Source organism: Pseudorasbora parva, chromosome 2 (assembly GCF_024679245.1).
Source record: "Pseudorasbora parva isolate DD20220531a chromosome 2, ASM2467924v1, whole genome shotgun sequence".
Taxonomy (NCBI): domain Eukaryota; kingdom Metazoa; phylum Chordata; class Actinopteri; order Cypriniformes; family Gobionidae; genus Pseudorasbora; species Pseudorasbora parva.
Window position 1 is genome coordinate 46,657,325 of NC_090173.1, and position 25,835 is coordinate 46,683,159.

Here is a 25,835-nt window from a genome sequence, read left to right on the forward strand (position 1 = left end):
TCGCCGGCAGCGCACCAGCTCCAGACAAACAATGACACTCAGTCTGTCCTGTTACTCATAACAGCATATCTTGGATCTGGGAAACAGCAAAAACAATGTTACTCAAATATGGAAATGAAACGAAGCAACCTCTGTGTCTGTTTTCAGGTCTTCCCTCTTGGGTCTCTCCAAAGCTTTTCTAATATGAATATCTTAAGGTCCTAAAGATCTTGCCTGATCATAACCCATCTTTTTCCAGTGATATTCCTCTGAACTTTTCTCTTTTGTGTACATTTTTATACAATCTTTCTTCAAATTGCTGTGCTAGATTCTCCTGTTCTGTTGCTGTTAAGTATCCTATCCGAAGCACAAGCTATTAAACCCCGCCCTCTTCTGGAAAGGGGGCGGGAGCAGCAGCTCATTTGCATTTAAAAGGACACACACAAAAATGGCATGTATTTGCTCACACCCAAATAGGGTCAACTTTATATAATGAATGGTCTTTAGGGAATTTTGTGCTGACACTTTACAGACACATTCTAGGGACACCAGAGACGTATATTACATCTTTTGAAAAGGGGCATAAGAGGGCGCACAGTCCCCTTTAAGGTACAATATTTGACCAAAAGAGTGACCAACTTTCTTCCCCCAGACCCGTTTCTGCCTGCATATCCATTGCAGTCTAAAGTACTGAGAAGATTAGGCAAAGTAGTCCTGTGACGTAGGACTGAGCACGACTTTTCAATTCCCGCTGGATTTCATCTTAATATAAGCTTAATAAAGTCTGAACCTCGTTGTCAGTCCATTGGTCGCATTCAATCTTCATTGTTGATTAGAAGAGCAAACAACTCTACGCTTACTTCAGAACCCAAGACCCTCCCGCTTTTTAAAAATTCCTGAACTTTGAAAAAGTGTCAGCTTTAAAAGACATTAAACAACTGCAGGACAACTGCAGTAGTTCTTTATGTAGTATGATGATGTCCAAATACCACTACAGAAAGCATTAATAGTGCTAATTTATTACATTTATATAGTGTTTTTCTGGTTACTCAAAGGGGGAATCACCTCAACCACCACTAATGTGCAGCATCTACCTGGATGATCCGACAGCACCCAAATTGAGGCAGAACACCCATCACACACAGTTTATTGGTGAAGAGGAGACTGAGTCATGAAGCCAATCGGTAGCCTATATGGGGATTATCAGGAGACCATGAGTGACAGAAGCCAGTGGGGAAATATGGCCAGGATGTCGGGGTTACACCTTACTCTTTTTTTAGAAGGACATCCTGGGATTTTGAATGACCACAGAGAGTCAGGACCTGATTTAACATATCATCTGAAGGACGGATAACCAGTGGCCCTCATGTTGTGTCATAACACGGTCAATATTGCACAACACCTAAAATGCACCAAGATCAGCAAAACTGAAATCTGCAGCTCTCATGTTTTAATGCATTTCTCCTATGATAGATAGATAGATAGATAGATAGATAGATAGATAGATAGATAGATAGATAGATAGATAGATAGATAGACAGACAGACAGACAGACAGACAGACAGACAGACAGACAGACAGACAGACAGACAGACAGACACAGACAGACTTTCTCAGATTGAGTTTACACACTGGGGGGATTTCATCAGTACTGTTGTGTGGTGGGAGGGGCTTCGTTAGGGGGTGTGCGTGGAGAGGAGGAGGAGGAGGCGGGGAAACTGCTGACGTATTCATCACGGAGCCTGTCAATACACGGTGAAGAAATGCAGTGTTTGGTGCAGCAGACTCCGTGGAGGTTTACGAAATCCTTGCGTGTTTGTTAAAGGTCTTAAATGGCCTCGCTCCAGAAATACAGGTTTAATCGCCAGTACGCCACTGACGACGTGCGGTTTTAAAGACAGCGTGTGAGCAAAGCGCTCGCTAGCCGTCGCCATCGAAATAAAACTGGGTTCGTGGACAGAAGAAAGAAGACGACAGGCTCTGGACACGTTTACACAGACCTATGAGACTCTTATCAGGTGATGTAAACTGTAAATGTCATTCGCAAGGCTTGTGTGTACTGAAGCATCGCTCTCTGCACCTGTCACATGCATTATTTACATGGCCATTGTTAGCGCGGCCGATGAATAGAAAAGTTTAGCGCGCTAGAGTTCGGTTTGGACCCTCATTCAAGTCTCTGCATGTGTGATTTTTCTTACGCGATGCACATGCAACACGTTTTCTGCGTAAAAGCGACTGGATTCACTGCGTGTGGGATTTGTTATTGTTCGCGAGTTTGAGAATCGGGGACGGTTACGCAGATCATTATTATGCGGCGCATTATGACGCACTGGGTGTTATGACGCAGTCGCGCTTTCTTTCATTATTTCGGAGGATGAGTGGATGTGGAATTCAAACTTAGAATTGGTAATTGTTGCGTTGTTATTCTTACTCCTGGAGAAACTGAACTTCCGCATAATTTCGTTCGATAGCTAGCCTTTCTGGTCACGCAGCTTCTTAAGACACTAGAAAACGTGTTTTTGGGTGTGATGGATATATATACATTTAAACTTTATAGTTGGGTATTGAATCAACCTTTCCACTTTTTATGACTGTGTATTTAATTCATTTTCTTACACACACAGACACAGGCCCATATGAAGAAATTAGCACTGTTTCCAAATAACTTATAAGTATGTTTTTATAACAAAGATTTGCTCTCCACAGTATTGGAGAAAGCAGTATTAAATACTACACTTATTTTAAGGTGTCATTGTTACATTGTAATTACTTATAATATTATACTGTACTGAGTAGTAACCTAGCTATTTACTAGGTTAGGGTAGGATTAGTCTTTTGTTGAGGGTTACTTGCATGTAAGTATGCAAAATTTACTTTTATTATTACTATAGAAATTACATGTAACGTAACAAGGACACTGTAAAATAAAGTGTAAAGTGTTAACTATATTTGTCTAGTGTCTATATGTCTATCTCTCTCATATATTTGTGTGTGTGTGTGTGTGTGAGAGAGAGAGAGAGAGAGAGAGAGAGAGAGAGAGAGAGATAACAAGCAAATTTCTAAAAACCACAGCAGAGTAACATTTTAATTTTTAGATTTTAGATGATCTAATAGATGTCATTGCAGATGTTAATTTAGAAAAATAAATCTTTATCACGTGTCATATATAATAAATAGATGGCATGTAAATAGATACATAGCTAGGCCAACTGGTCAACCACACACATGCCATACGATCATCATTTTTTAATGAAGTCAAGCCTAAACCGATGTTCAAACTCTACTAAAACTTCATAGTGGGAATATCAAAATGGGAAACATCAAAAGTTTTTTTTACAGTAATCTTTCAGAATGATCCTCTTACATGAACAGGTTACTTTGTTATTAAAACATCATATAGCGTGGCATGTTGTGGAATCGGCATCCTTATACATTATTCCCTAAAATCTATCATTCCCGCTCAGCAGTCTCGTGACCAGCCATGAAAGTCTGTGGTTATGTGGTGGTCGACTGTTTGTTGATGAAAGGTTACCTGCAGCACATTCCCTCTCAAGACAAGAGTATGCGTCACGCTATAGAATGCAGAATGTGCTCCATACGTGCCGAGGGGATGACATGTTGCCAGTCACCTTTTTTAGTCTGTAAATAGATTTACAATGGAAGTGTTTTTGGGGCAACAGGAGCCTGGTTACTAGATTAAAGAAAGACAGTCTGCAGATATCATCATGATGACCCAATCGGCTCCTCTTTAATCAATGTCCTATTGTTGCAGTCTCGTCAGCACCTGGGTAATGATTTAATCCTTTGTTAGTTTAATCTTAATAAAGTACAGCTGTTTACTCACATTTTTTGGGGGATTAGTGCGGTTTAGCCCATTGTAACTGTGTTAGACGCAATCATGAGAGGTTTCGCAACTCTCAAGTAAATGCGAGAGATTGGAATGAACAGCCAGACATTTACGTGGAAGAATGTATTTGGAAACCATACATTCTATACTAAAAATAGGTTAAAATGCGTGTTTATTGTTGAAGTAGTTTGTAGAAATGCTTTATTGCAAATAAATTAATGGACAGATTAGTATTTCTTCAGTGTGTGTGTGTTGAAGCTTGATACAGCTTGAAAAATACCAGATGACTCAATATGACTCTTCAGCATGCTGGGGGACAGTGACCCCACTCTATAATGACACACACACACACACACACACACACACACACACACAAATGCTTATTACATTTCTCCTGCCTCTGGTGCTCATTTTTCTGAGACACTGACCTGAGATATGAGATGTTTCCTGTGGTTGTTTTCACTCAAAATTCCTTTAATTTTTTGCAGTCATCATTCCTTTAAGACTATTTTTTAGTTTTCCTGTGTGCAAGAACTGAATGGAAAAACTGTGCACTGTACATTAAATCCAATGTATACAGTAAGTCGCTTTGGATAAAAGCCTGCCAAATACATAAATGTTAATGTATGTAACTGTTTTAAGCTATTCTTAAATATTCTCTTCACTAAATATTACATGACTTTTTTTTTTCTTAAGAATAAAATGATATTATTAAGAGTGTTTAGTTTTTGTTGCCTGGTTTATTATCCTGCACATTAGAATTTGAGAACTTGGAGTTTATCTTACTTTAAAGCACTAGGTAACTTTTCAACCTTCATAATATATTTTCAAGACTCTTGTGATGATACATCGACTTACAATAGGTTGAATGACACGTCTGCCATAGCCTGATGGGGTCTGTATCGTTTTTAATCGTACTTTTAAACTTCAGGTTTCGGGTAGTAACCCGAGAACAAAAAGAACTACAAAATTCGACTGCTTTACGGCATATACGTCACTTCCACCAACACCCACACTTCCTTAAATTCGGATGTGCGAGCCCAACTTTGTTCGTCGGATAATATAGTCATGTCCGAAGCAGCACAGACAAATAAGAAAGTAAAGGTTTTGTTGGAGGAAAGCAATAAGAGGAAACGTAAAAGCGATGGGATTAAAGGCAGGACGAGGATCAACATGTGACCAGCGTTTGCTTGTTGGCGTGAGCTGAAGGAGGCGTGCCCGACCGATGCTGTCATGCTTGTTATGGTGATTGCCTACCACTCAAACATTGAACTGAAGTATCATATAGATTCTGTAAAACGGTAACCAATAGACTACTATAATGACGCTGGCTTGTAAACGTGAGCATCGTGATTATTTAGCGTTTGAAAAAAATAAAACCCATGAAATTATATTCATATGACATGCTGAAATATATGCCAGTGACTGTACCTGGAATGAAGACATTTCACACGTGCCGCCAGAAGAACACCTGCATGTGAACTCCTCCTGCAGTGTTCAGGTTAACTGTTAGTGCTGCACCAACCTGCGGCGCCACTTTTATAAAGTTATTTGGCCCTCCCCATACCACTGTATATATTTTTACAACCCGCCCCGCACCCGCGACCATTAAATAGACATACGGGGTCCGCGGGTTATGAGACGACCTGCTCATCACTAGTTCAGGGTTGTCATGTCAACAAATGCACGCGCGATGGCATCCCCTGTTGTAGGATGACAGAGCTTACGACAGTAGTTGAGGACATTATTTTTTCCCAACTGTAGGGGGACCCCGAGAGCAAAAGTTGCCAAATGCTGCTTTAAGAAGCTATTTATGATGATTTTTAAGTGTTATTTTAAAGCCACAAATTATGTAATTTTTCGCCCCTAGAGGTCACTTATTTAAAACGAAGGCAGATGAAGCCTGGATTTCGCGGAGCTTTTATTCTGCCGCAGATCACCTCTTCCGCTTCTTCTGCTCATTTGTACATGGGGAAACGCAGCGCTTTTTTAATCATATTAGATACATTATTTTACTGTGTTGAAAGTTATGTTATAATGCTACTTTATACGTTTCTCTCGGCAGCTACTATGAGACAATTGTTCACACTGCAGTAAGTTAGATCGATATTAGGCATGGTAAAACATGATACTCATGGTAAATCAAGAAAATGAGATTTAAACAATAAGACTGTGATGAGCTATAACAATGGTTAGTTTTCTGTCGATGAATGTATCCAAACAGTTTCTCACCTGTCTAATAAAACACATAATATATTAGAGTGTCTTTGGTGTTTGAAATCGAGGATAACTTTAGGTATGATGTCATTATAGGCGTGTCCTGGTTAAAATTGCTTATTTCTGTGGATTTAAACATTCTTGGAAACATCTGGGATAATGTAAGTACACAAGTCATATAACATTATTCTAGTGGTTTTTTGATGTTTAAATCCAAACATCATAGATATTGTGCCTTTTGAAGTACTTTTTTAAGAAAAAAAGAAAAGAACATTTTCTATTTTTGTGAATACAAAATATTCTTATTTATAATTAGAAGAATGGGGAGGAAATGGAGGATAAGTACAGTGTAAATCGGTCTAAAATCCTGCTAAATGTTTAAAGTTATCTATTTTCATTTGTTGTCATCAACTGTTTTGGCTATTGTTAGTTAGTGTAAAGAGACAAAAAATAAATAAAACATCTGAACATAAGTAATTACAATGTTCAAAATACAAAATAGTTTGTCTTTTCTGCTCTCACATTCTCCGCCACTCTTTCCCACCGACATAATCTTCTTTCTGGGAAACATTTGGAAAACAATGAACTGCTTTCACAATATTACACGTGTAATAACTTTCTTTGTCAGTCTACTTCTTTTTTCACAAACAGATTAATTCTTAGCACATAGTATTTGTGAAATAAATGAGCAGTCAATCAGTTGCACTGTTGTCGTGCTTTTGACCGGTAAGAGTTTGCTCATCGTCGGCTGAAAAACTCAGTCAACATTCGATCACTGGCTGAGTGAGCACAAGTGTGACGGACGGTGTGTGTTGTGATGTCTCTTGTGCAGGTGAGAGATGGATATGAGAGAGGTGTATGTGGTGGCTGGCAGCTTCGTGGGATTCCAGCTCTTCTTCTCCTGTGTCAGTCCTGTTCTGTCTTCCAACTTCACGCAGGGTTATGGGAAACTTCCGCCACAAAAACTCAACGACTGGAACTCCAGGTATGAGCTTAATATAAATCACAGTCGCCCGAACAGAAATGTGGGTTGAAATGCATGGATGGGTATACAGTTTAAATAGAAATGTAAACAAATGACACACACACACACACACATAGCAGTTCTAAAGGAAGTCACATATTGTGAACATGAATCATAATGCTACTGGGTTCATGAAAATCATAAGATAAAAATATTATCTCAAGATCTTAGGATTAAACTCAAGCGAAACTCTAAGAACTTGCTTGGAAAAAATCATAAGAAGTTCTCAAACATCTTCTTAAGAAAAAATATTAATAGCATAGTAAAATGTATGCTGTCTGATTGTATACTGTCCAGCATATAAACCAATTTAAATCAAATATTGTATTTATCAATCTATTAAGCCCTTTTTAAGTAGCAAGCTCTTAATTTTTTTTATTTTTTAATGTAAAATGCATTAAATGTATCACTAGTGTTATTTTGTAATGCTTAATTCTAAACCGACTTGAGCTGAAAAATGACACTATTGTGTTCTGTTGAGCTGCTTTACAGCAGAATTTGATTTGGTGAAGCTTGCATCATTGATCAACATTTTCCTGGTTATTACTGAGAAGCTGCTTTGAAACATTTCTTATAATGCGTTATATAAATAAAGGTGCCTTGACTTGATTTAATATTTAAAACAACCTAATAAATCAGTTTAAGACATGTCAAATTTAAGGGATTTTAGATAACTTGAAGGTTTTCATTTTAAGAACAATTTTAAGACGACAAAATATTCTTATTTCTTTATTAGAGAAAATAAGAGAAAAATGTCAGAGCCACAACTTTTCCCTGCAATAGAATTAAGAGTTTTTAATATGCTGATGTAGCTATTCAGATGATTCTGTCAATTATGAATACTTCAAGGTGTTTGAAAAAAAAAAATTACTAACGTTTAACTTAGAACATTTAGATCTTAGAGAAAATATCTGGCCCTGTTTACACCTGGTATTAAGTTGCATTTTGGTCGATTGGATCACAAGTAAACAACGGTATAAATAAAGGTGTAAACGGTGTGTAAAAGTTTTGAGCTTTTCCACTTTCAGCCACTTTCAGAGGTAGTTGAAAACACATTAGACTGGATTGCTTTCGTAGTGTAAATGCTCATGTGGTCAAATATGTTCAAACAGCCACAAAAGATGTCTACTCTCCTGATCTAATGAGTAAACATTATGTGAAGTGCACTAGCCGGATGGGATTTAAACCTTGTAGGTTGGAGACACAAATTTGGTTAGAATTACTGTAGCCAGTCAGAGAATTCTCTTTTTTTGATGAACATCTGAAAAACAAAAGAAAGTCCCGCACACTATCAATACTCCCTGTGGTGTGACAAGCAGCGGGGCGAGGGACCGCGAGAGCGGGCCGGTGATGAGTGTTGATGAGTGCCAGCTGCATGGCACACCTCCATTTGGTTTTCAGATTTTTAACTTTTTTGGTCTTCTACTATAATTCTTTATTGATTGATGAACATCTTCTTAAGTACAAACAAGCCTTCAAATATCATTGGTAATGTTGAACTCCATGAGTGTAGGCCATTAAAAGTGAGGCCTTGCGATCTCTGTACTGTATTGTGAAATGTAGGTGAATGGCAGTTTCCTCTAATCACCTTTCCTCTTTCTAATCTTTTGAACCTGGTTAACTTTGACCTTAAACCACTTAGTTAGAGTTTGGTCTCTGTTCAGCATTTTAAATGGTTATAATGTTAGAGGTCAAAAACACAAGATAATTGAATTGGTTTTAGAAGATACTAAATACCCCTGTTCCATGTTTGACATCCTGCATTATTTTAAAAGTCAAGACGTGTTTAGTGAATGAAACTCAATTCTTTAATGCTGTAATGAAAGCACGCAACAAACTTGCTTGTACTGCTGGTTAAAATGCAACTGTAGCATTTTTTTCCCCCTATAAAGACATTTAATTTTTGAAAGATAGTTTAACATCCACTAATCCATTAATCACGGTACAATCATGTATTTTTAATTTTTTAATTTTAAAAAGATTTTATCTGTTGTGAACTTATGTACACCTACACAAAAAAAATGCTATTTTGTTTCAACCCATGTTTGGGTCAAATATCGACAAACCCAACAGCAATTTTCAACCTTCCGCCACAACGATGAAACATTTTTCACACTATCATGGGATGAAAATAAGGCTGAATTGTTCGTTACAAGTAATCTGATAGTAAGTAAAGTATTTCCTGTCAGACTTGTCAACCTTGATTGCTTTTTACACAAGACTAACCTTAGAACAGAGAATAAAAATAAAAAACACAAAAAAACCACAACAACACATTGGACTAATTGTCCTATTTGTGTTTTCAATCTGTTAAATGGTGAAAAGTTTTTTAGAGGGTTTCTCAACACCCTCAGAGAAAATATCTGTTTCTCAGGGTTTCTAACAGATAACAGATAAAAAGGTCTACAGTCCACAGACAATGTTCACAATCTAACACACTAATGGATCAGATCAAATCATAGTTTATTCACTGTCCGCTATCTACCGTAGATACCTTTTTCCTCTGTCAGCATTATGTTATCTATGTGATATTCCTAATGCAGATTTAGTTCTACCCAGCATGGAAATTATACATACATAATAAATATAATACTTTACAGGGGATTCACTCTTTAAAATACATTTCTTGGTAAATTCCAGGACTCGATCTTATCTCACCAACTACAACTAGAAGATTGCAATAAGATATGTTAGCGCTGGGCAATCGATTAATCACATCCCAAAAGTTTGTGTTTACATAATATATATGTGTGTACTATGTATAATTAATGTATAATGTGTATAATCCGGTGCAGAGCAAAGTGAGTGTTTCAACTTTTCAAATGAATTCCTATTAAAGTTAAGCTTCCAAAGGCATGAACTGAAAATGCGCCAGACTGAACACGCTGTGAGTGTATGCCGCAGCCACGCTTACCTCTGCTCTTCGCTCTTGTGATGAATGTAATCTGACTTCTGCTGCATTTGTGCTGTGATTATATTGAACAGACGTGTTTTTAATTGTAGTGTCTATTCTCTAACTAAACAAAATAATTTATTGATGGAGGTGGTGGGCAAGTGATAACCAGTAGTGGTAGGGCCTCATAGGGCAGCGAAGCATTCTGGGAGTTGTTGTTTTTCATCCACAATTCCACATGAGCCAAAAATATCTTTTCTTGCTTTTCTCAGTCTAGAAGGCACCTAATTCTAAAATAATTTAACATTTCTTCTACTTCATAAATGACCCAGTTTAAATACACATTCATCTTCACAGTGCTGAACCCCTTTAAAAAAATGATTATGTACTTATGCTTTTAGGTGTCTATTTGATGCCAACATGTATTTTTCAGAATATCAAAATTCAGATTTTAAAGGTTACTTAACACACACAGTTTCTGGCAATCTCATGGTAATCTTGACTACCTACCTGTAGTATATAGTAGTATTGCATCCTTCATATCTCCAAAGAGTCTTTAGTTTGATCATATTTGCAAAACACAGATAGGCTGTACTAAATCTTTCCAAAAACACCTGAGCTTGTGCAGTCATCCAGTGGGCAGAGCTAAAGAGTCATAAGCACATGCGTATGTATGTATGTATGCATATATATAAATATATATATATATATATACATATATACATATACACATATACATATATATATACATATACATACATGCATACATACATGCATGCATACATACGCATGTGCTTATGACTCTTTAGCTCTGCCCACTGGATGACTGCACAAGACACACACACACTATCCCTGGATAACTTACTCTGTCATAGGTCCAACTCGTATTTAGAATTTTTGGCCATGTTTAGCATGAGAGTTCAACTCTTTAACTGTGCAAATAAGATTATTTTCAAACAATACTGTCTAGCCATCATTTACCTTCACCTTTTCTTGATTAAAATTACGCTAAGTGTCATTTTCACAACCTTCATGGCCACCAGGATATTTTGTTGTATGAATATGTGAACATACAGTATATCAAAAGACAGAACAGAACTCTGCTTTAAAAAAATAAAATACTCTAGCTTCATGGATTCTTTTTTTCCTCAATAATTGAATGTGGTGAAGTTAAATTTTTTCAAAAAGCAACATTTTGAACAAAAAGCTGAGAAAATCACATTTTTTTCAAAGACTACATCCAAATCAGATTCAAAGCAGTGTTCAAACGAGAAGATTGCGTCCATAAGCAACTTCAAAGCTTTATAGTCCTACCTCTTCATGGGTTTAACATTTCATTTCTAACGCTAGGCAGTTTTGATTTATTTGCTGTTTAATGTATGATGGTAGTATTAGTTTACATGTGCGTGCACAATTATTCTGTACTCTTTGAGAAGATGCGTAATAGCGCCCCTACCGTATTAGTACAATAAAACATGGACTGGCAGAAAATACTGTCAATGGTGGGGAAGCGTTGTGTCATTTCAGTTAATTTCAGTTAACTTCAGTTAGTTGATTCTAATCTTTAAATTCAGATTCAAATCACAGTTTTGTATTCTGTATGCTACCTCAAGTCGAATTCAATTAAAATTAAGGAATTTATTTAAAATTTACAAGGCAGTTTTTAATTTGGTTCTGAATCATGCGCAACCCTAATCGAAACCTGCTTGAGTTTGATTACTGAAATGTTACTTGAACACTCAGTGGAAAGTTCCCAATGTAAAACGCAGAGAGTTCAAATAGTTTTGTTTAGCCCTTCTAAGCTTTTTTTAAATTGTATTTTTAGGTTCAAGATTGAAATGATTCTCTTGTCTGGGAATAACAGAGTTGTTTTTATGTCCTCAGGCTGGTGTCCACTGTCCATGCATTAATTGTGGGGCTGTTCTGTCTTTATATCCTCTGGTACGACGATGCCGTCAACGAAGACCCCGTCTGGTAAGAGCCCAGTAGTTTAAAAAAAGGGCAGTTTTATTTTCACCTTTAATGTTCTTTTTGGATCTCATTGTGAAATGTTCATTTTTTTCACTGCTTAAAACCAAACTCCCAAATGCATCTTTAGTAGAATGGTTATTTATGCATCCATAAAACCCCCAGAAAAGCAAGACTCAAACAATTAGTATCAATCAATCTTTAAATGGCAGTATTTGATTATATGACAAATTCCCCTTTATCCTGAAGTTTTAATTGAAACTTTTGCTCTGTCATCAGAAATGTTGTGTCCACTGTAGTCGCCAGTGCAGAGAACTGCCGTCTCATTTGTCTTCTTGTCTTTATTTTTCTTTTCTTCTTTCCCTCTTTAATCTTTCCTTTTCTGCCTGCTGCCTGTTTGGTCTGCATCTTTGCATCCTGAAGGGGAAGAATGGTAATTTGTCTTTAGTTGTTGTCCTTTGTAGTTCTGCTCCTAAACCTACTGAGCTGCCTACTGAGTCAGCATTTTGAGGCCTCATAAGCACACTACCAACAAGATGGCTGTTCCAAAAGGTAGACAGCAACTTGGGGTGTGTTCACACTTGGCAGGTTTGGTTCGATTTAAACATATTCTGGTGCAATTGCTCTGTTACTGCAGTTCGTTTGATTAAGTGTGAATGCTGCCACCCAAACAAGCGGACCAAGACCCCTGATATAATGGAAGTAGACTTCTAAATGAACCAAAAAACAATGGTGATGTAACAAGACATGACCCTTAAAGGACAGAATACTCAAGCCAGAATTGTGTCTTCTCGCAGCAGATCTTGGATTGCATGTGTGAAGGAGGGATTTGTTGTTTTGACTCATTTACACATTTCAAAGGCTCTTCACAAGTTGTCAGCTGGTCAAAATGCCATCATACTTACACACATAAGGAGCATATTTAGCCCAGCACACTGCGTTGTTTTCGATGTTCGGTAAGTTCCATCACAAAATCCGTATCTGTGTATTTAGGTTTGTCTTAAATGGAAGTGTGACTGTGAACGCAAAGGGAACCAGGATTAAATGTATTCCAAAAGGATCAAGAGAAACGAACTACAAGTGTGAACACACCCTTAATTTTTCCTTCTAAATTGCTTTGTTTGAGCAGCATTGCATGAAGGCTTCATGGACAAAACAAACCCAGAATGTATTGCAACACAGTACTCTGAGCATAAAATATAAGCTGTGTCTAAATTGGGAGGCTCCATCCTTCAAAGGCTGCTTTTGAAGGCTGAATGCATCACAGTGATGCAAAGAAAGCTGTCTCAGTTTGAAAGCTCTTTTGAATGCGGCCTAGAAATGCATCCTTTTTTTTGGGACACAAGGATAGAAGAAGTGGACCCTTCACAGCCTAGTTTAGCCCAGTTTCATTGTGGCCAATGTGGATTGGATATTTTTTTTAAAGAGAAAATGCCGGATTACACTTTTACATGTAGGTATAGTTGGGTTTCAACTTGCTTGACATATTTTTATTTTTATGTTTACATTAGGGGTGTAACGATATTCAAACTGAAACGAAATAACGTGATACATCACCCATGGTTTGAAACACGATTCACTCATGTCGACCCAAACGTGCCCCGTCCCCTGCTGCCCCAGCCCAGCACTTATTCACCTTATGCCACAAAATATTTCAAGTTGCAGCATGGTGGAAGGACAAAGAGAGACTACCTTGGAGTCCCAGCAACATTGTCATTTTCATAGCTTGTTACAAAATAAAAAATCTCTCTCACCCAGAAAACCACTTTTTCTGTCCTGTCAGCCGTTATACTGCACTCGTAGCACACACTCTAGTTACATGCCATATATTATAAGCAGAAGAGAGACTATGAGCATGCAAGTTATGATGTCAATTTGTAAGTCATGATCGCATAACTGGTCCAACGTGTGTTAGCTGGGAAGGATTTGCATGCAGTTATGATGTGCATTCCGTTCATCCGGAGCAAAGTTCATGAAGTATTGTGTATTCACGATGCTAACTGTTGTTTCACAAAATGCCACTTTATTTTAACTTTGTCATTTTGTTTATTTTTAAATGAGTGTGGTGGCTACTTTATAGTATTAAAAAAACTGCTAACTTCTAGGATTTAATTAGCATTTGTCATATTCATACAATTTATGTGTTTAATAAGTAGGATAAAGTGGTGTGCGCGCGTGCGTTTCGTGTGTGTGTGTGTGTGTGTGTGTGTGTGTGTGTGTGTGTGTGTGTGTGTGATCAATTTGTATGAAATAAATGTGCTTGTGGTAAATGGTAAAATGAGCAGATTATTTCTGACTTGTCTACAGTGCAGACGTTTATTTCATTTGAGTTTACTCAGGTATGCTAACTTCTCTAAAGAAAACATTAAGCCAATATTTAAAGTAAAATTATTGCTGTTTTTATTATTAAGTTAAAAGTGAATTAGTGTTATTATTGCTGGTGCCCTGTCATGAACCATGACTCCACAGCAAACAGAACCGTACCGAACCATGGCTCCAAAACCGTGACATAAACTGAACCGTGGTATTGATATATCGTTACACCCCTAGTTGACATATCTTACTAATATATGTTTTTTTTATAGATTATACTCTTTATTAGGAAAATTAATGGAACAATGTAAACATATTTCGAAAGGTTGTGAATCCTGTTGTGTAGTTGAATATAACGTTTTTTTTTTTGTCTAGTACGAACATTACCACCACTCATCAACGGCAGCTGTCAAATTACAATCCTCTGAAGGCTAGATCGTCCCATTAAACAACACTTGGTTCGACCTTCGCAGGCTTCGAAGATGAGTCTTTTGAAGGAGGCAACCTCTGAAATGGGCCACAGTTATAGTTTACCAAAATATTAATAGTGACATGCTAATGCCACCAGACTTTAATAGAAATCAAATGAGAGTCAAGTCAAGTATATATATATATGTATATATATATATATATATATATATATATATATATATATATATATATATATATATATATATATATATATATATATAATATATATATTCTAATGCATGAAAAAATGCTGCTTTTATCAAATAAACAGGAAGGCAGCTCACTAGGTTTGGGAACAGAGCACTTGTCTTTGTATTTCACTTCTATATTAATCTGTTTGTTTTTTTGCTATTTGCTTTCAGTTTAACAGTGACTAGACCTTTTCTGCTATTTTGGATCAAGGGGTATTTTTTTTTCTTTCATTTTCTCCATAGAGATTTTAAGTGCTTAAATAGAGAGCCTTGAATCGTACCAAACATCTGAGATGAACCACAACATTAAGCAGTTTGATTTGAAGTAAATGAGGGAGTGAACTACTCATCCCATAAAGCACTGCAAATGAATGAGGGAACAACATCACTATATTTATTTATAATAGTTCATTTTAGGTATAAACATAGTATACTTTAAGTGTATTGCAACATATCACATATAAATAGTTAATTGAGTTGGTCTTGTGTGTATATATATATATATATATATATATATATATATATATATATATATATATATATATATATATATATATATATATATAATATATATATTCACTTAAGTCTCAGAGTTCATAGTGGTGGGAGATTTTCTCTATGGAACAAATGAATATTCTTGAATGAATGTTTGAAAAATGAATATTTACTTCCAGAATAACTTTTTCCCCAGTTCCTTGTTCTTGCTTTATTTTTTCCTCCTTTCTCATCACCTCCTTTTCCCCCTGTTTTTTTTTTTTTTTGGTTACCTGTTGACTCATTCAGAGAGGGAAACATATTTCTGTCTGTCTGTTGTCAGTGTCTGTTGTCCTCTTTTTTTTCTCGCTCTCTAGACATCAGAGAGTTTTTAGTCTTGCCAACAAGGCACTTTTTCAGTAGGAAACGACAGATTCCCAGTTCCCCTCCTCTCTTGTATCATGTGACAGTCCTCCAGGCCAGTCCTTCTGCCTCAGGCCAGAAATGCTGCCTCCTCAAACACACTGCTGAGAATTCATTCCCATCCACCCCTCACTTCATCCTCACCCCCATTGTCCCTTTTCACATTTTCGGGGTTTTAAAATATGAAATTGTCATATAGCTAGTTAAACTGCTGATGAGCGGAAACATTTTGATTTTAACATTCCCGTTTGCTTGAATAGCAACACAATCCACAACAGCATTTCTATGACTTTTCAAAAGAGGAAACAAATATTGAGAGATTGTTTACGGTGGTCAGAAGACAGAAATATGTCGTCAACACTTCCTCAGCCGTTGTATTAGAAACACTCACGCAGTGAAATTTAATGCCACGGTAATATAACACAAAGTAGTGTTGTCACGCTAATGAGAGTAATCAAATGTAAATTAACAGTGGATAGCTATTATTGTAAAAATAAAATACAGATTTATGCTTACAAAATTAAGGACACAAAAGTTATTCAATCAAGAGAAGCGAGTGATTCTCTTTGTCTTTTGTTCTTTGATTAACATGACGGACAGCAGAAGGTTTATTAGGCTGCTGTCACTTGCACGGAGCTGATGCATGGATCCCATATACTGTTACACAACATGTTTTCTCAACTTAACGTTCTAAAACTGACTGTATTTACCTGAATACTCTGTAAGAGCTGCACTTGCTAGCTGTTTGAGAGGCAGCTTTATGCAAGCGCACTCACATGGGGCGTAGGCGTTAATGCTTGACGGAGGGCGTGGCTGAAGCGTGGTGCTGACGCGATCATCATAGTGACAACAGCCAATCACATTAACTTACTTGCCACTGGTCCGGGAGCTACGTCTAGATGGTTCACTGTTTGAGCAGTAATGAACGCAATTGGCTAGCGTCTGCATTAGGATATTTGCATACGGCGATCTGATTGGATGACGCCTGCGTTGGCGCTTGAAAAGTTGAGAAATCTTCAACTTCTGCCGCTTGCAACACGAGTGAAGTGACGCGACGGAACCCACAATTCAGTTCGGCAATGGGTGATGTCACCCATTCAAAGTAAATGGGAAGCGTTGAATGCGGCGTAAATTCTACTTGACATTGATTCAACAAGGTGCTGAAAGCATTCTTTGGAAATGTTGGCCCATATTGATAGGAAAGCATCTTGCATTTGATGGAGATTTGTGGGATGCACATCCAGGGCACGAAGCTCCCGTTCCCCCACATCCCAAAGATGCTCTATTGGGTTGAGATCCGGTGACTGTGGTGGCCATTTTAGTACAGTGAACTCATTGTCATGTTCAAGAAACCAATTTGAAATGATTCAAGCTTTGTGACATGGTGCATTATCCTGCTGGAAGTAGCCACCAGAGGGTGGGTACATGGTGGTCTTAAAGGGATGGACATGGTCAGAAACAATGCTCAGGTAGGCCGTGGCATTTAAACAATGCCCAATAGGCACTAAGGGGCCTAAAGTGTGCCAAGAAAACATCCCCCACACCATTACACCACCACCACCAACCTGCACAGTAGTAACAAGGCATGATGGATCCATGTTCTCATTCTGTTCACGCCAAATTCTGACTCATCAGACCAGGCAACATTCCAGTCTTCAAATGTCAAATTTTGGTGAGCTTGTGCAAATTGTAGCCTCTTTTTCCTATTTGTAGTGGAGATGAGTGGTACCCGGTGGGGTCTTCTGCTGTTGTAGCCCATCCACCTCAAGATTGTGCGTGTTGTGGCTTCACAAATGCTTTGCTACATACCTCAGTTGTAACGAGTGGTTATTTCAGTCAAAGTTGCTCTTCTCTCAGCTTGAATCAGTCGGCCCATTCTCCTCTGACCTCGAGCATCAACAAGGCATTTTCGCCCACAGGACTGCTGCATACTGGATGTTTTTCCCTTTTCAAACCATTCTTTGTAAACCCTCCCGAAATTCAGGATTTTATAACGCCAACATTATTCAACCGGAGTGAGTTAGAGGAGGGGGGTGAAATTCGCCATCAGAAGAGAAAGAGAATGCGCAGCTGGTGTTGATGTATATTGCAGAAAAAGAGTATTCGAACCATTTAAGATATTTCAGTATTGATACAATATTGATTGTCCTGGTTAAAATTGCTTATTTCTCTGGATTTAAGCATTCTTGGTAAAATCTGGGATAATGTAAGTACACAAGTCAACAAAATATATAGCATTGTTCTAGTGTCTTTTTAATCCAAAAATCTTAGCTATTGTGGCTTTAAGCGCTGGCAAACGTAACCAAATAGGAGATGAAGTTAGACTGATAAAGTTATAGAGAAATAGATATGTATTAGAGTTAATTTGCTGAAAGAAGGATGATGTCAGTTTATTATTTTATTTAGGAGTGATGCATAACCTGTAGGCGCACCTGTTTTCTACTACAACTACTACAACTATATTAGCAATTATTCACATTTTGAACTCATACATGCAGGGTAATGAAAGGCGCTCGTTTTGTAGAATGACCCAACAGAAAGGTTATTTCAGTGAGTGATCATTTATTTTCTAAATTAACAAAACACTTATGCATGTTTATTCGCTATTTGTTTAATCAAGTCTCACCTGAAGAGTTACGCTTCACAGAACCTTTTCCGCTCAAGTTGATCTTGTTTGTGTTTTATGGTAATGGCTACATACATTGCCATGCAGCTTTACTTGAGCCTTACACTAAAATGTTTTTCATTGGAATTGTCTAAATCTGTTGGGTCAGTTGTCTGATTCTCCCCAAAGCTGATAGTCGACTGAATTAGATCAGTTGAAAACTTGCTTAGGTTTGTCCATCTGAAGGCTATACTACATCTAACTATCCAAATGAACTTGTACCCTTTTTTCCACTAAGCCAATGAGTTATCTGTACTAAGAAAGAAATAATAATCTGATAATCGAGTAGGTTAAAGGTTATTGTCAGAATGACATGTTCCACGTTCAAACCATAAAAATCTATGAAAGAAATAGATAAGATAAGAGGGCAAATTTAATATATTTATTGCTGTGTAATTGATTAATCACATCCAAAATTAAAGTTTGTGTTTACATAATGTACATATATGTGTGTATAATTATTATTAAATATATATATATATATATATATATATATATATATATATATATATATATATATATATATATATATATATATATATATATATATATATATATACACGTAATAATAATTACGTATATATATAAAAAAAATATGATTTTTTTATTGATGAACATTTTTCTTAAATATACACATGCATGTGTGTGTGTATATATATATATATATATATATATATACATACACACACACACACACACACACACACACACACACACATGCATGTATATATTTAAGAAAAATATTCATAAATAAAAAATCTTATTTTTTATATATTATTATATTATTATTTTATAAAAAATATTATGTAAACACAAACTAATTTTGGATGTGATTAATCAATTGCCCAGCTAATTGCCCACTAATAATAATAAAAAGTAATAATTGAAAGAAAATAATTCTAATTTCTTTTTTTCTGACAAATGATCATCAAAGTTACGTAATTATGTAATATAGACCGCTAGTGGTTGAAATTGGTATGCATTGTAAATTCAAAATATTGGAGAGTTGTTTGCACCTCCCCTTCCTCCTCAGACTCAACAAACACACGGGTTGCCAGATTGAGGACACGCAACAGGAGCAAACACAATGCAAGGCATCGAGCCTTCTGGAAATCTGTCAATTATTAATCTTATTCTGTGACTAGAACACACCATGTTTTCGCCAACTGGAAACCCAGGGTGTTGAAATACTGGGTAAATTGGCAGTGGGCGGGATCATACAGACCAAAAAAAGCATTCTGACATGGAGCGCAGATTTCTAGAATAACTGGGTGTAACATTGTTTTTCAAAGAAACTTAACATGTTTCCTAAATCTCTGCAAACGTATTATGGTATTTTTGTGCTTTAGTACAGGTTACAGTAGGCCTACTTATTAAAATGATTGCATTTGATTTTCTTGGTTAAAGGGTTAGTTCACCCAAAAATGAAAATTGTCAATAATTACTCACCCTCGTGTTTTTCGACACTCATTAGACCTCCGTTCATCTACGGAACACAAATGAAGATATTTTTGTTGAAAGCCGATGGCTCAGAAAGGCTTCTGAAAGTGTTTTTTTTTAATGCACAAAAACAATTTTCGTCATTTTATGAAATAAAACTTAAAAATAAAACACTAAATAACTTATATAGTGATGGCCGATTTCAAAACAAAGCTTCCTGAAGCATCGAAGCTTAATGAATCAGTGTATCAATTCATGATTCATGATCCGAACCGCTGATTCGATACACTGATTCATAATGGTTCGAAGCAGTGTTTCGAAATCGGCCATAATTTATTTGAGTTATTTAGTTGTTTTTTTTTTGCGCACAAAAACTATTCTTGCCCCTTCATAAAATGATTGTAGAGCCACTGTAGTGAGATGGGCTTTGTAACGATGTCTTTAGTGCCTTTATGGGTCTTGAGAGAGGAAATGACATTGGTGTCAATGAAGGCCTTTCTGAGCCATCAGCTTTCAACACAAATATCTTTATTTGTGTTCTAAAGATGAACGGAGGTCTTATGAGTGTCGAACAACATGAAGGTAAGTAATTAATTAAAATTAAATTACTTTTTTTGGGCAATTGATCTTTTAAAATACCAGTGTCTTGACGTGTAGTCTCAGAATTGATTTAAATGCTTTATGTATTTGTTCATATACAAAGATGAGTAGTGCAAAACAGCAAACATATTTATATGAGAGAGTCTTTCAACAGATGGAAAAATTTGGTGTACTAAAATAAAGTCTGCCTTATTTTTCCCAAATTGCTTAGTAAGAAATATCGTAGATACTTCAGAACCACCTGCACATGTAAGATTAAGTGTAAAACCCTGCATGGAGGCTTCAGCTGTGCAGTGCTAGACTGGCAGTGAGAGTTCAGGTGTTTGAGGTCAATGAAGTCACGCAGAGCTTAGCTTCCTGTGCATGAAAGTCTGCTAGCGCTCGTATAGAGATCGTGTTTCAAACACACCTCCTTTGCTACTGGACACCTGCGATCGCTGTGTATCAGTTAACTGATCGCCTCGGAGAGAGACATGGATCTCAGGGACGCATGCACTGTATCGCTGGCTTGTTATTCATTCACCAAGATATTTATCTTCCATATGGCAAGCACATGGGTTAGTTTAGTTTATTTCATCACAGTTCATAACTCTCAAATGACCCTATCGACTTCACTCGAATGTAATTTCATGAAAACAAACCGCTTAAACAAATGCGTGGTGCCATTTTCCACAGATTAAGCCACTGGAATGATTGTGTATGTAAGTTTATGCAGCTTTTTGCATATCCACGATCACAACTAATAAAAGACACTTTGTTCAAAGATCTTTGAACAAAGTGTCTTTTATTAGTTGTGATCGTGGTTCAAAAGAGCCTAGGAATACACATTAAAAGTAGGGCTATACACTTAATAACAATATGGACTTATTTACACACCCGCCTTGTTGGCAGAGGCTATTTACTCTAACTCCATCCACTGACACTGATTCAGCCAGACAGAATTATGGAAGATTACGGAAGATGCTGGTTTGTCAACAGTAGCAATAGTGTAGGGGTAAGGTAGAAAATGTTGACACAAATCGATTTCAAATCCGCCTTTTGCCAAACTCACTCTACTCCCTTTTCTCTCTACATATTCCTTTCCTTTTTGCTCTACATATCAGATCGGTAAGATATTTATTTTCAGTGAAAAATAAAGAAAATATTTGAAAAGTGGAAATAATGTGTCTAACTTGTGTTTAATAATAAAGTGTTTATCAGTTAGGGTTATGGATAGTTTTAGGGAGAGCTTTATTGTCCCAATAAGGCTGCATCCATTTTATCATTTTAATAAGTAGCCTATAATCATTTACACTCTGTTATTATAGCACACAGTTTACTGTACAACAACACTGAATTGCAAATCGTATCTGCTACTATTTATAAGTATCAATAACATATATCTTCTATTTACACTTATTACAAAGAAAATACTGCTATTTTTACATAGTGTAAATATAATCTGTTGCCATTTTCCCTCAGTGTAAATAACATCTATCACTAAGAAAATATGCTATTTTCACTCACTTTCACCTGCTGCCATATTAATATTATTAAATAATTATAACAGAATTGTATTGCCATGTATAGTAGAATGTCTTTCTCAAAGTAATAATAACAGCAATAGTATATTTTATTTAAACATTTTTCTCATCCATGTTTTAATTAACAGTCAACCAAAAAATTGTAATTGTTTACATTTTTAAAAAGGGAATTCTGATGTAAATTTGAAAAGATTGTTTATAATAAAAGATTGGATTAAATCATAAAACAGACCAGAGAAAAAATAATAATCATTAAGAAATTCATAATTTTTTTAATTAAAAAAAGAGTTGGTTAGGCATTATTTTTGGGCAAATTAAAAATATAATTCAACCATCAAAATGGAATCTAGAAAAATTAAAATGCAAAAAGCTGAATTTTGGAGTCAAATAGAATTTAAAGTCAAATTGATTAATCATGATTTAATCACATCTAACATAAAAGTTTGTATATAATATGGGTAAATATACACATACATACACACGTATGTATTAGATGTGATAAATCACGATTACTCAATTTGATAGCACTAAAAAAAAATTGAATGCATGAAACTGATCTGTCACAGTTCAAAATGTCACAGCACACATTTGTTTCACATAATAAACATAAAACATTTAAGAAGATATTTACTTACAAGATATATATTGCCAGAAATCTGTGACCGTGAAAAAAAATGATATTTTTCATGCAAATGTTGTTGATTACTGCCAGTTAAGGTGAAATATTTGTATGATTTTTTATTTATTTATTGGAATGTAATTTTACAGAGGAACATCACTTGTACACATGGCAGTGTTCACAGTGGCATGCTGTAAACAGATAAATGGCTTCAGTCAAAAACAGCACCACCCCCTCCTCATGCTTTGTTGTTGGCTAAGGTTTCCATCTGCAGGTTTACTGGCTGGTGATGCTTTTACGGATTACACCTTTCAGAAAGAAGCAGTCTGTGCTAATCTTATCAAGTCCATACAGTGCAGCATTTCCATTGCTGAGTGACTGCATTTCGTATATACTGTTATCTGAGCCTTCTGTTTGAGCTTTATCATTTTCTCCTTCCTCAGGGGTGATCCTAACATGGTTAAGCTCAATGTGGCCATCACCTGTGGATACCTGTTCTATGGTATGAATCGTTGATTTATTATGGAAGTTCACGCACAGATGACACATTTCAGATCTTTTCAGGTTTGTCTACATTTTTTACTATCCTGTTTTCTCTTCCATCCTCTGCTCTTCTCTCAGACCTGGTGCTTCTAGCTTGTAACTGGAGTACCATGGGTGACGCGTTTTTTGTCTGTCACCACTTGGCGGCGCTGTACGCTTATGGATATGTGCTGGTAAGTACCTGGTAATACAGAGCACAACACGAAGGGCCCTTGAAATTGAGGATTAATTAAAGACATCTGAGAAAAATGAAAAATCTTTTATGAAAAGCCAAAAGTTTACATCTTAAAAAACAAGTGACTAAGTATTGTTTCCCACTATTCTTTTATTTAAAAAAATATATAATTATGAATTTTTTGTTTTTGTTTTTTGAGCTTGTCATTTGACAGCCCAAGCTAACCTTTCAGTTTTTAAGAAACCTACCAGCCTTGGCACAGAAACTTGTTAGTTAGTTACATGAAAACAAAATGGCATGTTGATACCCTTTGATTTCACGTGCTTGTTTTTAAATAATATACTAACTGTGTAGGAGAATCGAAAATAGGGTTTGTATGGTATAAAAACCGTTACACCTATGGAATTTCCCCATTTTGTGTGTGCGTGTGCATGTGTAATTGTCAAATGATTGTCTGTATGATCTGCATTTTTATTTTATTTTTATTTTCAGACACGTGGAGTGCTTCCTTACTTTGCAAACTTCCGACTGATTTCAGAATTGTCAACGCCATTTGTGAATCAAAGGTGTGATTTACTCAATGGGAACAATTTATTCATAACCATTATTTGCCAAATGCTAAACTTCTCATTTGACCTCTATTTCTCTCTCCGCAGGTGGTTTTTTGAAGCGTTAGCCTACCCTCGTACCCACCAGCTGGTTGTCGTCAACGGCATCGCCATGGCGGTCGTGTTCTTCCTGGTGCGGATTGCCGTGATGCCCCCCTACTGGGCGAAGGTGTTTGGCACCTTCGGTACGCCAGCGTTTGAAAGGCTTGGTTTCGGTGCTCAGGTGGCTTGGATCGTGTCCTGCATTTGTTTGGATATCTTGAATACAATATGGATGTACAAAATCGCCCGCGGCTGCTACAAGGTCATTACTGGCAAGCTAAGAGGGGGCAAAGTGGACCCCAAAAAGACAAATTTCGTGAACAACCACAAAGACTGAAAATTATCCGCAATAATGACACATAGATTAGACTTATTCTCTTCCCGGAATATAGCGACTTCTGAGTCGTTTTCATTGTGCTCTGGATGGACGTGCTCTCAAAAAGAGGTTGAGAGGATTCATCCCAGTGTGGTTTTAACCTCTGTCATTTACATACAATCTGAATTCACCTACACCGGTGAACGTCAAGCAGATAAATGCCTCAAACACAACCAAAGTGCCTCAAAGCACAAAGAGAAGCAATAGAACATGAATATATGAGCTTGTGACCACGGAAAGTCCATCGCATCTCCATCGCAAAGCCTTATCCAGTCAGTACCCGTCCATGTTTTTCTCCAATCCAATCGTGGTTGGCTTAAGAGCCATGTGTCCTGTGATATTTACACTGATGTGCCTCAGTGGTCTCCAGGTTTGAACTTGCTCCACAATTGCTTATTTGTTGGCTGATTGGAAATGCTCATCAAATTCATTCAGTCTTACACTACATCGCCAGTCTGACTGGTTGCAAGGCTCCGTGAAACTACAGATCTACCTCTCTCACCGTGTCAAGCACAAGTGCAGCACCTGCCCGTCCCAGAACCAACACCATATGGACTTGCTACGAAAAGAAACAAACGCTTATGGCCTTTACTGTTATAGCCCATACCTGCAGAACTCCTCTTATGTTGCACCTCAGTCACTCTTGTGTTTCCAGAAGTTGTCTTCCATGTGGAAACAGAGTGAAAAAATGGTTTGTAAAAGCCTTTGAGAGTTTTGTTAGTTTGTGTGCATGCTTTGAGGTCACGTTTGCATTCGATTCAAGGAATCTGCAGCGATTTATTCATTTCTCAGGTTCTTGCCTCATTTTCTGTATCTGCATGCATTTCTCTAACATGCTGAAGTTGCATTATGGTCTCTCTAATCTACACGTGCACAGCTTTTAGACTGTTTCTGTTCTCGCCAAATAGATACTTTAAACTATATATTTTTCATCTTAGTCCTGTTTCTGCCAAATTCAAGGGGTTTTTCTGCTTGTTGGTCACTAGAACTTCCAGCCCAATATTTAGGCTTTTGTCTTGATGCATGAATGCTGATTCTCTTGAATGTGATTTCCAGCTTATATTTATCTGGGCATGTAAACCCATGTTGCATTGTGCTGTGGTGTTACGATACAGTGTGCACACACACATACATACATACATACATACATACATACATACATGCGCATATATATATATATATATATATATATATATATATATATATATATATATATATATAAACACGCATATGCGGTACTTACTTCTGCCAAGTGATGAGAAAATCCTTGTGTATTGAGAGCTAGTGTTTCTCTTCTGAAATTCAGGTACACCTCCAAAATGAATGTTATTTGAACTTCTTAAATTGGATAATTCTGGCAGAGAATGGGAGACAGTTGTGGGAAATGTAGTTTTTTGCCTTATATCCGTAATTCGAAATAACCAAATCATCCTCTAGGCCTTGA

General features: G+C 36.7%; 1 protein-coding gene across 1 annotated transcript; it reads left to right on the forward strand.

The window, feature by feature from the left end:
• Positions 1-1,693: 1,693 nt before the first annotated feature.
• Positions 1,694-25,594, forward strand: tlcd4b (TLC domain containing 4b). The gene is made up of 7 exons (XM_067422617.1): positions 1,694-1,997; positions 6,876-7,028; positions 11,845-11,934; positions 23,091-23,149; positions 23,269-23,363; positions 23,858-23,931; positions 24,022-25,594. Exons 2-7 carry the CDS (start codon positions 6,883-6,885, stop codon positions 24,350-24,352), a joined length of 795 nt encoding a protein of 264 aa, XP_067278718.1. The 5' UTR covers positions 1,694-1,997; positions 6,876-6,882; the 3' UTR covers positions 24,353-25,594.
• The last annotated feature ends 241 nt before the right edge of the window (positions 25,595-25,835 follow it).